Consider the following 12,410-nt stretch of genomic DNA (forward strand, 5'->3'; position numbering starts at 1 on the left):
TGCAGCAATTTCCTTTGCTATGTACATGACATGAACACAAAACTAAAAAATATAATTCAGGCACTGTTCAAGTCAGTGGTAATCTGACTAGTGGTGAAATGTTGGTAACATTTCAGATTGTCTGTATTTCTCTCTACATCCATGGATCAATATCCGTTAGAATCAAGTCAACAGTCTCATACTCAGTCAGTAAAAGACTCTGTTTATTCAAAAAAAAAACTCGTAATTCCAGACTTTTTCCAGGTTCTCATAAATTTTGGTATATGTTAGGCTTAAATGTGCAAAAATCCAGAATTATTTGAGTTGTTGGGAATGCAGCAAATGTCAAAGATAGTATTTGACCTAAATAGATGATGCTTCCTGTGGTTTTGAGATACCAGTCTAAAAAGGCCTTAAAAAGAATTGGTTTAAGCCTTGGTCCAGAAACCCAGAACTATTCTCCAGCATGGTGAAAGTGACTGCTTCTGACTTGGCCATTTATTGCTGATCTATATAGTGTTATTTATACTGCTAGGAGTCAGGAATCATGTTACAGAAGATAAAACTTTTCAGTTTAGTTCAATTCAATTATATTTAAGAAAAATAAATATGTACTAGTTTATTATCTGTAGTTAAATTGAAGACTACTCCAGCATGGGAATTCACAGTTCCTCTGTCTATTCAGTCACTTCCTGACATAAATATAGAAATGAGCAGTTCTATGCTATGTAATGATACTTGCAATTTCCTTGGAAATAACAGTTCTCAGATTCTTGCTACCCAATACTGTAGCAATGTGACATTCTGATGTGACATTTTGATGTTGCTTCAGTAGCTGAAACAATCCAAAGGTAAGAAACTAAAAAGAAAGTGGAATTTTCCTGGCACTGAGTTATTGACCTATCTGTTCAAAACAAAACACTAGATGAAGTGTGTGAAATGTGGGTGCCTGATGCTCCTAATTAAAGGTACAGAAGAAATCACTGCTAAACGATGGAAATGCTTTTACTTTTGTAATTGTCAAACACCTGAGTGGACAGCAGTTCCCAGAACACCACTCACACTGAGCAGGCATATTTGAAGTATGTGGTGAGCCCTTCAAAAATCTTTGTCAGGTCTTTCATATCAAAGAGTCATAGAATGGTTTGGGTTGGAAGGGATCTTTAAAGATCATCTGCTTTCAACCCCACCCCATGACAGGGACACCTTCCACTTCACCATAAAGCGAAAACTCCAGTGTTCAACCTGTCTTTGAACAGTTCCAGGGTTAGGGCATCCCTCACTTCTCTTGAAAACCTGATCCAGTGCCTCATATATTCAATCTAAATCTACTCTCAGTTTAAAACCATTGTCACTGTAGGCCCTGGTAGAAAGTTTTTTCCTTTTTTTTGTAAGTCCTCTTTTTCTATTTCAAGGCTACAACAAGGTCTCCTCAGAGTCTTCTTTTCTCCAGGCTGGACAAGCCCAGCTCTCTCAGCCTGTCTTCATAGGAGAAGTGCCCTGTCTCTGATCATTCTAATGTAAGAAAGTTTCTCACCTGCAGTAAACCTCGAATTTTTAGCCTGGACCAACCAGACATCAAAGTATAGATTTGTGCATATACAAAAGCATTTGCAAATCTCAGTAACTGTATCATAATTATCTGTTAATAACTTTCTTCATCTGCCTTTTTTATCCTCATAACTTTCTGGATGAAAGTCCAATATTAGGGCATTTTTCTCTGAACATCCTCATAAGGATTAATCTTAGACTTCTGATATTTCAACCTTTGGATTTAAAAGAAATCAAATGCTAGTTTTTTAAGATATGAGATGCAGCAAGCCCTCAGCCTGTTCTCAGTCATAGTACAATGAGTCCTGTGGTTTAAAGAGTGTTACTTTAACCTAATTTAGGAGCAAATGAAAATGAATTCTTTTTTTCTGAGTTTTAATTACTTTGAAGAATATGGCATTGGTTAGCTGTGCCTATTCTGTCAGTTTGTTTCATGTATTGTTTTACTCAAGAGAGCTAATCCACTTATCACTTCTGGGTGCTCCTCTTCAGGAGAAACAGTGTGAAACAGTTTGCAAGGCAATTTGCTCCAGGGTCTATTTTGTGCAGAAAAGATGGATGAAAATTTCACTAGGATGGTTCAAAAAGCTATAACAGAACATTTACAAGTCAAATTATTCCCAGACAGAGGGTCATGCACCTTTCCAAAATCTTATTAGAATGACTCCCTAGCATGTTCCAAGGTTTCTGTGGTATTTCAATAATTTTTGTCATAAATAAAGATTAGACTGCCTAAATTATTGAAATACAGAGATAAGAAATCAAATTATTAAAACTGAATTTCTTAGTTTATAATTTTGGCTGATGAACCACAAAGCTCAAAAATTAAGAAAAAAGAGTGTTTTTTATCTTAGATTTCTCTGAATAGAGTATGAAATGAAACCTGTACTGTACTGTACTATAAAATTTTCCTGTTAAAATATGATCACAGGGCATGTTTGGGGCTTGCTGTTATTGTGTTTGCTTTTTTCCCCTTTAATCTATAATTTAGGCAAATTACTAGCATGCCAGAAAAAAAAAAATTGAAAACTCCTGCAAGACTTCACTAAAGGTTATACTAAATGAGAGCATAACTAACATATCATTTTGTAGAAATTCAGTAAGTATATGTGCACGTTTAGATTTTGAAATAGTACAAATCTATTCCTTCTGTTGTCCTAGGGAAATATACTTACTGGGGCTTTACTAGAACATTCTGAAAATTTCTGTTCAGTTTCAATCATCTGTAGAGGGAGACAGTTTCTTACTCAGAGAACTTTGTTTAATTACACTCAAAGTATGAGGCTCAAAGGACCACTGGAAAGGCCATAAAGTGAATCTTTGAGACATGGCTGAACAGTGAACAGAAGTTTTTGGTATTCAGGACATGGACTGGAGGAAAATAAAAAAAATAAAAAAGAAGGGTAAAATAATCCTACTGTCTTCGAAGGTGTGGGTGAGGTGCTACACTGCTCCTATAGAAAAATTACAATTTTCTGAGTGGAAATCTTCACAACAATAAGGCCAGCCACAGAGGATGACAGAATCACTGTGAGTACGCATTCACTCAAAAAACCCCTGACATACTCCTAAAAGAGTCTTTGCTTGAGATGACCCTCAGTGATTGAGGATTGAGGAATGATTGAGGAATGATATTTTGCATGCATACAGAGTCTTCAAAAGGAGAAGATGCAACATTTCCATGACAATGCTATTTATATCTATATATCTCTCTTCTACTACAAATAGTGGCATCTTGGGATTACCTAGCAAATTCACACTTTTAAAATGTATGGAAATAATTTTTCTCATATATTTTTTTAAATGATTAAATGGTTGGTAGATGGAAAATACCATCGGGATCCTATTGGCTGAGCAACTTCATAGGACAGATAGACCAATCATGATCTACAACTGAATCAAGATATTAATCATCTGCTTTTAATTGTTAGTTTCAGTGCTTACATTGATGCAATTGAGCTTTTTATAATGTCTGTAATACTCTAACCATGTCATAAGACATCTTTGAACAAGGTATGTTGCACTTTCTGAAACCAATACAGAAGTTGGCTTATATCTTAATGGAGATCACAATATATATAATAAGATTTACTGAAGCTTAAGAAGATGAAGTATTTCATCTGCTCAGGGCAGAATGCCCAGAGTAAGATAGCATGCAACAATGCATATCATAAAAGTAACTAATAACGTGTCCAAGAACAAAACTCTGATTTTTTTTTCTTTTAATGTTATTAAGTAATACAAAAATACAGAATATGAGAAGATAATATATTCAGAGCAACAAAGATTATCATAGACAGAATCACAGTTGTTTATATTGACCATTTGGTTATGTCAGCAAAGGAAATAGTATTGTTTTCCAGTATTTAGTTAAAACTATACTGATATGTGCTAATATCACAAAAACTTCTCCCAACAAAACATTAACACAAATGCGCAAACAATTACAAAATGAGAATTTTTCCCCTGGAGATTCCACTTATGTAAATGCTTACATTTTGCTGTCATACCCCCATGAGCTGAACTCAAACCCTGTTGCTACAATTTTGATTCAGCCACCTAGAAAACAATTCCCATTGTTATTTGAGGATCTCACCTTGCTTTCCCTGCAGCTACTGCTCTTAAAGATCCTCTGAGTCCCCTGCCACATTTGTCAGGCCTGTGTGTATGACTTGGGTGACTAAAACATTTCACATAGCAATAGATCGGCATGTACAATCAATTAAATTTATTCTTCACCATTTTAAAGACACTAACCCAAGGCTACTTTTTACAGAACTTATGCCCTAAAAATAACTGAAAATGTAAAAAAAAAAGAGAACCAGTATTAAAAAGTTTTAAATGTAACTCTAAGTCATTATTTGCAAATAAGAATACAATAAGAATACTATGGGAGATCTCAACAGTTAATGAAAAGTGGGAATGAAGATTGCTTCCACTTAACTTCAGAGCTCATTTGATCCACAACACAGGTAAGTGAACTACAGAAAATGCATGGTTTTAAGATTTTTATTCTCTTTTAATCATCTATAAAAAGAATGCCACAATAAATATGAATTTATACTGAATTTATACTGAAATAATTCTCAGTTAATCTTGAGTTTCTCTAAATTCTGAACTACTTTCCCAAAGGATAATTACATTCACATGCTGAAACTCAAATGCTCCTGAATTGTTTTCCAGATTTTAGTTTAATTTATCCTTTGACACTGATGTTTCCCCTCTTAGTCAGCTAGAAATCAGACACTAAAATCCAGCCTAACTGCACCAGCCTTTCTCAATGGCAAAAACCACTCAATAAGAACGAGTCATTTTATCAGACTAGAAGTTGTAACACTTGAGCTTCCAAAGTAGCAGAAGTGAATTGCATTGTAAGTGAAAATAAGGGCATTGCAGCTCTTGAGTCATTTGTAAATTTTGAAGACAAGAAGAAATATAACTTTGGAAAGGTAATTTCAGACCAAATGTTATATACACATCTTTCAGAATGTTTCAAAAGGTGTTTTGAGTATTGTTCGGTTTATTATTACTTGTATTTGTTTGGGTTTGGGGTTAATTAATAATACCAATAAAAAATGAAAATATTTTGCATTTGTAGGCTCTGAAATTTAGGATCCAAGACACAACCTAAAGGGCAACTTATGATAAACAAAATAATGAAAAGGTATTTTTTATATAATTATAAATCAGGATAAGACTCACCATGCAAAATAAAAATGAAAAATTCTCAACTTCCGATTTTCATCCCACCATTTCTCTTTTAAAAAACAGGTTTTTTTAAATGTGTAAATATACTATTGAAAAATTGAATTTTGAGAGGAAGATTATCAAAGTATTTGAAATTTGATAAAGAAGATTATTAAGTATTTTTAAAATGAATACTATGTATGGAAATATTTAGTAAAATGCATATACACGTGTAAGAATTCTTGCTTTGGAAAAGAGAACTTTACAGATCTATCTGTAAATTCTAATTTGATTTCTTCAGCTCTGTGAAATATTAGATTTCATTTACCTCAAATATGGAAACAGCAATTATTTCCTCATGTATCGAGATTCTAGAAACCTGAAAAACGTTGATTTTTTTTAAATGATTAAACTTAAGATCAATTTATCAATTATATTTATAAATTTCAATTTATGATTTAATTAATACTCAAAGCTTCATTGAAATGCATCTAAATTAAAAAGGTCTTATTTTGATAATAAAATGAAGGTCATGATAATTAAGTTTTATATTTGAGGTCAACATAAACATACACTTGAAAGAATATACCTCATATGTAAAGGGAAATGGAATTTTCATAACGTGTCCTTCAGTACAAAACACTCTCCATTTCCACATGGTTTTCCATTATTACATATGAAAAAGATGATCACATTCCCCATGAAATTTTGAAAGTCATTCTGTCAGGTGCTTTCCAAATCCAATATTACAATGTCTTCTTCTTTCTCAGCATCACATTAATACCAAAACAAAATCACTCAGAATTTCCCAGTCCAATAAATGTTTCATTATAGTGCATCTGCATTAAATGCAGCAGTCAAGTCTGCTCAGCTAATATTTTTATTTAAGATTAATGTTTTATGTAAACACTAATATTAATAATTGATTTATGAAGTAAATATTCTGAAATGTTATGTAGAGCCTGGCTGGCATTAGATATATTCTTCAAATTCACTGAGTATTGAGTCAGCTCCATACTTTGTATGTTTTATTTGAAAAGCAAAGAACATCAGAAGACAGATATTATTTTATATTATTCATTGTAATCTAAGTATTTAATTACTTTAAATATACAGATAGGGCACCATTCTCATTTAAACTGAAGACTCATTACATTGGTGTTCTTTGTAAAGGGCCCCTAGAGAAAATGAAGTTCAGGATTTTAATCTACAAAACAAAGAGAGCATAGACTAATTTTTCATAGCATGACAAGTCAAAGAAATAGGCACATCCTTCCTACAAACATGGAGTATCAGTGTACAGCTGTTTGTATTTCTTTTTACCTTCGGAATCAGTCACTCCTACTCCCGACTGCTTTACTGGTTCTTGTCCATTCTGGCTCATCTTCCCTCTGTTAAAAGATATGGGGGTTGTTGTCAATAAAACCATATAAAGATGAGAGCTAAAACAATGACACGCCTAAGCCAGTGAGGCTGGTTCTTTTAAGAAGATTATCTTTTTTCTCTTTTGAAGGCAGCTGCAATCACATCTTGCTAAGCCTGTACATTCTTACAGAATGGGTCCATCAGGTGCTGTCTGCTACCTGTCCCACATCAGTCTGGGGCTGCATATCTCCTTTCCTCACTTTATCTTGTTATAGTCAACAGTGAAATATATAATAAGCAGTCATAAAAATTGATATTTGGTCTACCATGCCATTACTTCAAAGGTAAGGCATACTTGTTATCTTAAATTATTGCTTTACTTTACAGTTTAGATTTAGTATAAGAAACAATTCTGAAAACTTAACATTAAAGTGAGTGGAATAAATCATGCCCTGCATTTTATGTAGAAAAAAACCTGCATTAGAACCTTGATGTCTATTTTTACACAATGAAAGTTAGGTAAAATATGAGCTATCTTTAATTATACTTGTTGCAAGCTCTAAGGCATGATTAAAATCACTCTCAAACATTTCTGCTTCTAGTTTTCTTTTTGCCTTATGACTCTGACTGCGGTGATAGAGACTATAAGGCATTATCTTCAGTTGCATGTGATTCCTTGGGGGTTAAAGGGTCAGCACTGTTCTTTTCTACCTGTGAGTAGAAAAGTGTCTACCTGTGAGAAGAAAACTTCATGTTTGAAGATGTCTAAATTTACAGGGAACTAAAAAATTCATATAAAATCACAGTTTTTCAAGTGATTTTATATTCAGTTTTAACTGAAAGCTATTATTTTCTTCTACTATAGGTAATGCTTCATAAATCATTACAAATATGATACAAAAATTGTTTGTCCCAAGGTTTATATTCCTTATACGTCATTCAATTATTTTTCACCTTTGCATTCTAAATGAATTTTATTTTACACCAATGTACTGCTATAAAGGGTTACAAAACACAAAGGCATAGAGAATCTGGTCTTTATCAGAGATGAGAATATGAGTAGCTTTCAGGAGTATTACAACTGGATAATAGGAGTATTTAAAAAAAATCGAAATTAGAAAGACTTTACAAGATATATTCACATTCATGTAACTGTATATAATTATTAATTTCCCTTGATAGCTATAGCTACTTAATATTGGCAAGTATTCTAATTAGTTACCTCATCAAGCAATTCCCATGGTGTCACTATTTAATTATTTTATTTTGCTTTAAGACTAATTGTTGCTAAGGTTAAAAGCACTTGGACTAAAACAAAGAGTTTAAAACTCAGCATATCCAACAATTTCTATTGATAGACTAGAAACTTAGTCTAAGCAGAGAGCTTATAACCAAAAAGATTTTAAATGCCAAGGTACTTAAAAATATTTATCCGACTTAATACTTCACATCCAAATTGTAAGCTGTGGTCTTATGGATTTGCTGAATTAGAGTACAAGGTCAGAGTCCCTGAAGTCATTATCAAGCCAGTGTGAATGCAAATGATGAGTAGAATTTCAATTATACATATATTCAGATAAATAAACATTTTTATACAGAATTCAAAATGGAAACAGTTTAAATTTTAAACATTGTCTCCATTATTATCTGGTAGTAAACAGTTATTTTTTCATTCATTTTCCTTACATTGCTTTGTAAAACCCTGGAGACTAACATAAAAAATGAAACAGGTCCTGTCTGTTTAAATTTCCCGTGTAATTTTAAATTTATGCTCTGTAAGCATATAAATAACCTAGTTTAAAATGCCATAATAAAAAAAAAAAGAGTGTAGCATTACAAAAAATGACATATGGATATAATTTATTTATTTAAGTGTAATTCTTGGGAACAAATTTCTATATGAGAAAATCTGAAGCTGTGGAGACTTCCTCCTGCTTTTCAGTAGAAGTGGGGCTGATTTCAAGCTTAAGACACCAATGAGTCTGTTAGCCAAACAGCAAGTAACTGTAGGTACTGTCACATTGCTAGTCAATACACAGTAAATAATGTTATTTGGACTCAAATTTGGCATGTGTGAATAGAAAATTTCTATTGAGAGCTCCATCTTGTGTTATTGTGCACAAAGACTTTATGTATCTTTGCTTTTCTCACTAGGAATGACATCCCAATATTTTTCTTTTTTTTTTTTTTTTTTTTTTTATATTGTCAAAGACAATATTTTTTCCCGTTTTAGTCTAGAACAACATAAGTGAAAAATCCACTACAAATCAAGCAATTGGTACCCTACAACCTAAGCTCACATAATCCTCCTAGATTCTGAAGGTGAGATTGAAGTCTTAGATTTATCTCTATTTTAACTTTAGTTACTAATAAGATGTAAACAAATATCATTGGACTTTATTTTTGAAAATGATAAATACTCAGAAATATCACAATTCTAGAGAATTTTCACTTCATTCAAGTTTTTCTAGGAAGCTTATATCTTTTGTGACTAATAGTTCACAACTTCAAGGGAAAAGCAAAAAATTTTTATTCCAGAGAAAATATTGAACAAGTATTGCAGACAATGAATGAACAGTTACCACCAACTAATATTTTGAGAACAGTCAATCTGTAAATTTTTTTCAGGCCAGAATCATTAAGTTGATCAGAAGTTACTTTGTTCTATTAGAGAATATAAATGAAATTGATAAATGACGATGCATGCTGACAGAGGAGGTGAAAAAATCCTGGCAAAACTTTTTTCTGTGTAGTACTTAACTGGGTAAAAAATTTGGAAAATTAAATCATTTTATAGGATCATTACACTGATAGTAGTTTGATAATTCCTACAGGGACTCTGTACTAAAAAGCTTTTTCCAGTGAAAAACTGAGTAATTATTCTGGGACTCCTAAAAACTTGGGAAAAACTGGGCTGTATCCAGCATATGAATTCCCCTTGCACTAGTAACATCTCTTTACCGAGGGAGGAAAATCTGAAAACTTAAACTAAGCTTTCTCAATCCTACAATAGTTGTACTTTTAAAACACAAGCTAAGCCCATCTCTACAAATTTTCATCAAAGGCTGAAACCAGCACATCTCCTATATGACAGGAAAAGATTCACGAGGTTGAAGCAGAGGTTTGATTGGTTATTAACAATTCAGTGCTCAACAAAGCAGAATAAAAGTGTGAACTCTGGGGAATTCTCCCCTTTAGCTGCTATTTACTGCATAACTCAAGTCTGCAGAGGAAAGTACATAAGAGGATGACTGGCTCAGTGAAAGTGCTATAAATTGTGCATGGAGGATACAATATATGAACAGAAAAGCCTTACATTCTTGGGATGGGAAATAGATTATTCTCTCCCGTGGCACTGCTGCTGCCTTCACTATCCATGCTGTAGCCACTGCCAAAGCTACTGGCTGATGAGCCAGTGGAGACAGAACTTTCTGCAGGTCGGTGATTAGTAGACCTTGCTGTATAGGGCAGGAACATTTGGTTACTAAAACTTGTAAGACATCAGTACCACTGGCATTAAGAAAAAAAAAATATAATTTATCAAAATCACATGCTGCAAACACTTTCACTTTTTTGCTTTATCATATTTTTGCAGAGTTTGTTTTCATGTAGAATAAGGTGTTCTAAACCAAATAGTACACCACCATATTTTTTCCCCTAGTCATATTAATAGTTCAAATCAACAGACTGAAGGAAAAAAAAGAATGGGATAGAATGATTAACACTGCTTTTCTGATTTAAGTGACAGAAAACCAGTCATTCATCTAAAACATTTCATATGATAATCTCGTAAAAATGAAAGCCCCAGTGGGCCTTCCTCATATTCCTTGTGAAACATTCTTTGCATTTGGTGATTTTGAGGAGAGACATTTGCAAACATGTGTAAGCGCACATCCTATAGTCACAGTGAATATCTCTTCAGACATAACAGAGCTATGCATTATATTTCTCAACTGCTCCTACGCACCTGGATCTCTCTTACTACATGCATAGAATTTTAATGAACATAATTTGATGGGAGATGCCTTAATCTAATTTACTACCATTTGGCGTTAGTATACCATATGTTAGTTTTACTTCAGATTGCCTTATTTTGTATTTTGGACATTACTGACCTACATGAACAAATCATCCAGTATTTCACATTTAGCAAGTTGAGAAATACAAAGGAAAAAGGACACAGTGACATTACACATAGTAATTAATACAGGAACAATAGAGTAGCTATTCTTATATTGAATAACACAATTGTCTGGAAATATTAATACAGACTTGGGGATTTTTTTCCTAAATGTCCTCTAATACATCTGCTATTTTCATGTTTCATCTATTTCAACCTATTGAGCATATGTACTGAAGATATAAAATACTGTTTTGCAAAGTTATTTTTTATGAAGACTTAATGAGATTTTATGTTTTTTGCTGAACTGTGAAACTCCTATGTAAGTAGTTAAAAAAGATTCTTCTTTAAAAGTAAATTAGTCAAGTATCTAACTGGAAATTTAATAAGAACCAGAGCCCCAACAGTGTCTTGCTTTAAACTGGCAATCAATATTTTTAATGTCTGACTAACTGAATAATATTTTTGGTGAAGAATGCTGTCTGATGGGGCACCAAGAGGCTGAGTGTAACTCCTCAAACATAATGCAAAAATAGGTAAGTAATTTGAACTAGAATCAATAAATGAAGCAATTTTTATGTCATCAATCCTTGGGCAAACTTTAAGACAGAATTCTTATTCTCCACAGTGATTCTTCACTGGTAAACCAAGTTCTCACATAACTTTTTTATCATTTCAACTCTATTAATCTCCTTTGTTCTACTATTGCCTACAGCCAGAAGTGGACTACAGATTCCCCTACAGTCTATGTTGTTTTCAGATAAAATTATTCTTTAGCTCTATTCCATGACTTTATACATTGATCATAGGCTGCCTTCTTGGAGGTAAATACAACAGAATAAATTTTAAAATCATAGTGTTATGAGCACATACTTTCAATATCTCACCTGGAGGAAAGACACCCAAGTTTTTCCAGAGAGACAGCTACCTGGGGTGGCTGTGTGCAGTGGTTGCTCTATCACTTTCAGCTGGTGGTGCTGTGAGTGAATTCCTATGCCTGTGCTGACATGTCAGCAAAATGCTGCTGAGAAACGCTGGGCAAGAGTGACGTTTCAGAGACGAGGGGTCAAACTCTCTGTTATAGCACATTATTTCCAGTTGCCCTTTATTTAACAGCCTGGATTGTGGCTCTCTCATGCCTGTCCCAAACTAATTAATTACCTCAGTTCTCATTGTGTTTGCATGACCTGTATGTCTCCCATTGTTTTCTGTTTGGAATTCTGAGAGGTCCTTTAGGTTAGGTTGTTTTGTCAGCTTTTTTTGTGCCATGGCATGACAAATACCTCACAGGTGAGTACAAATGGGAGATCAACACATCTGCAAAACCCATGGAAGCTAAAACAAAATTGTGCCAGCACAGAAGAGAATCTTCAGGCCTTCCCTTAGGCATGAATTTGCTTAGTGTAGCATATGTCTCCACCATAACATATATGGCCTAAAAGGATCTTTCATATATAGGATTTTTTTTACTGACTTTGCTATAAAAACTAATGTCTGAAGTAATTTCTTGTACCTTTACTGGTGGATTTTTAAAACCACTAAGGATCTAGAATTTAGTTCAATCCAGAAAAGCTTGAATTAAGCCTTTAGAAATGGGTAAGAAGTTTTGCTTCATCTATTTATAATCAACCCATATCTATTTCTTTTGAAACAGCTGTATCCTGATTACACATTCAGTACAATGTATTTTTAGTTCTTCTACTGTTTT

At 33.3% G+C, this 12,410-nt stretch overlaps 1 protein-coding gene across 1 annotated transcript in view; it reads right to left on the minus strand.

Moving 5' to 3' along the window:
* Positions 1–12,410, minus strand: part of PCLO (piccolo presynaptic cytomatrix protein) — a 311,393-nt gene that overhangs the window by 34,399 nt on the left and 264,584 nt on the right. The window contains exons 22-23 of the mRNA XM_053942472.1: positions 9,899–10,040; positions 6,541–6,608 (exon numbers count right to left, since the gene is read on the minus strand). Coding sequence (XP_053798447.1) covers positions 6,541–6,608; positions 9,899–10,040 — 210 coding nt within the window. The remainder of the gene's footprint in view (positions 1–6,540; positions 6,609–9,898; positions 10,041–12,410) is intronic.

This window comes from Vidua chalybeata, chromosome 5 (assembly GCF_026979565.1).
Source record: "Vidua chalybeata isolate OUT-0048 chromosome 5, bVidCha1 merged haplotype, whole genome shotgun sequence".
NCBI classification, from domain to species: Eukaryota; Metazoa; Chordata; class Aves; order Passeriformes; family Viduidae; genus Vidua; species Vidua chalybeata.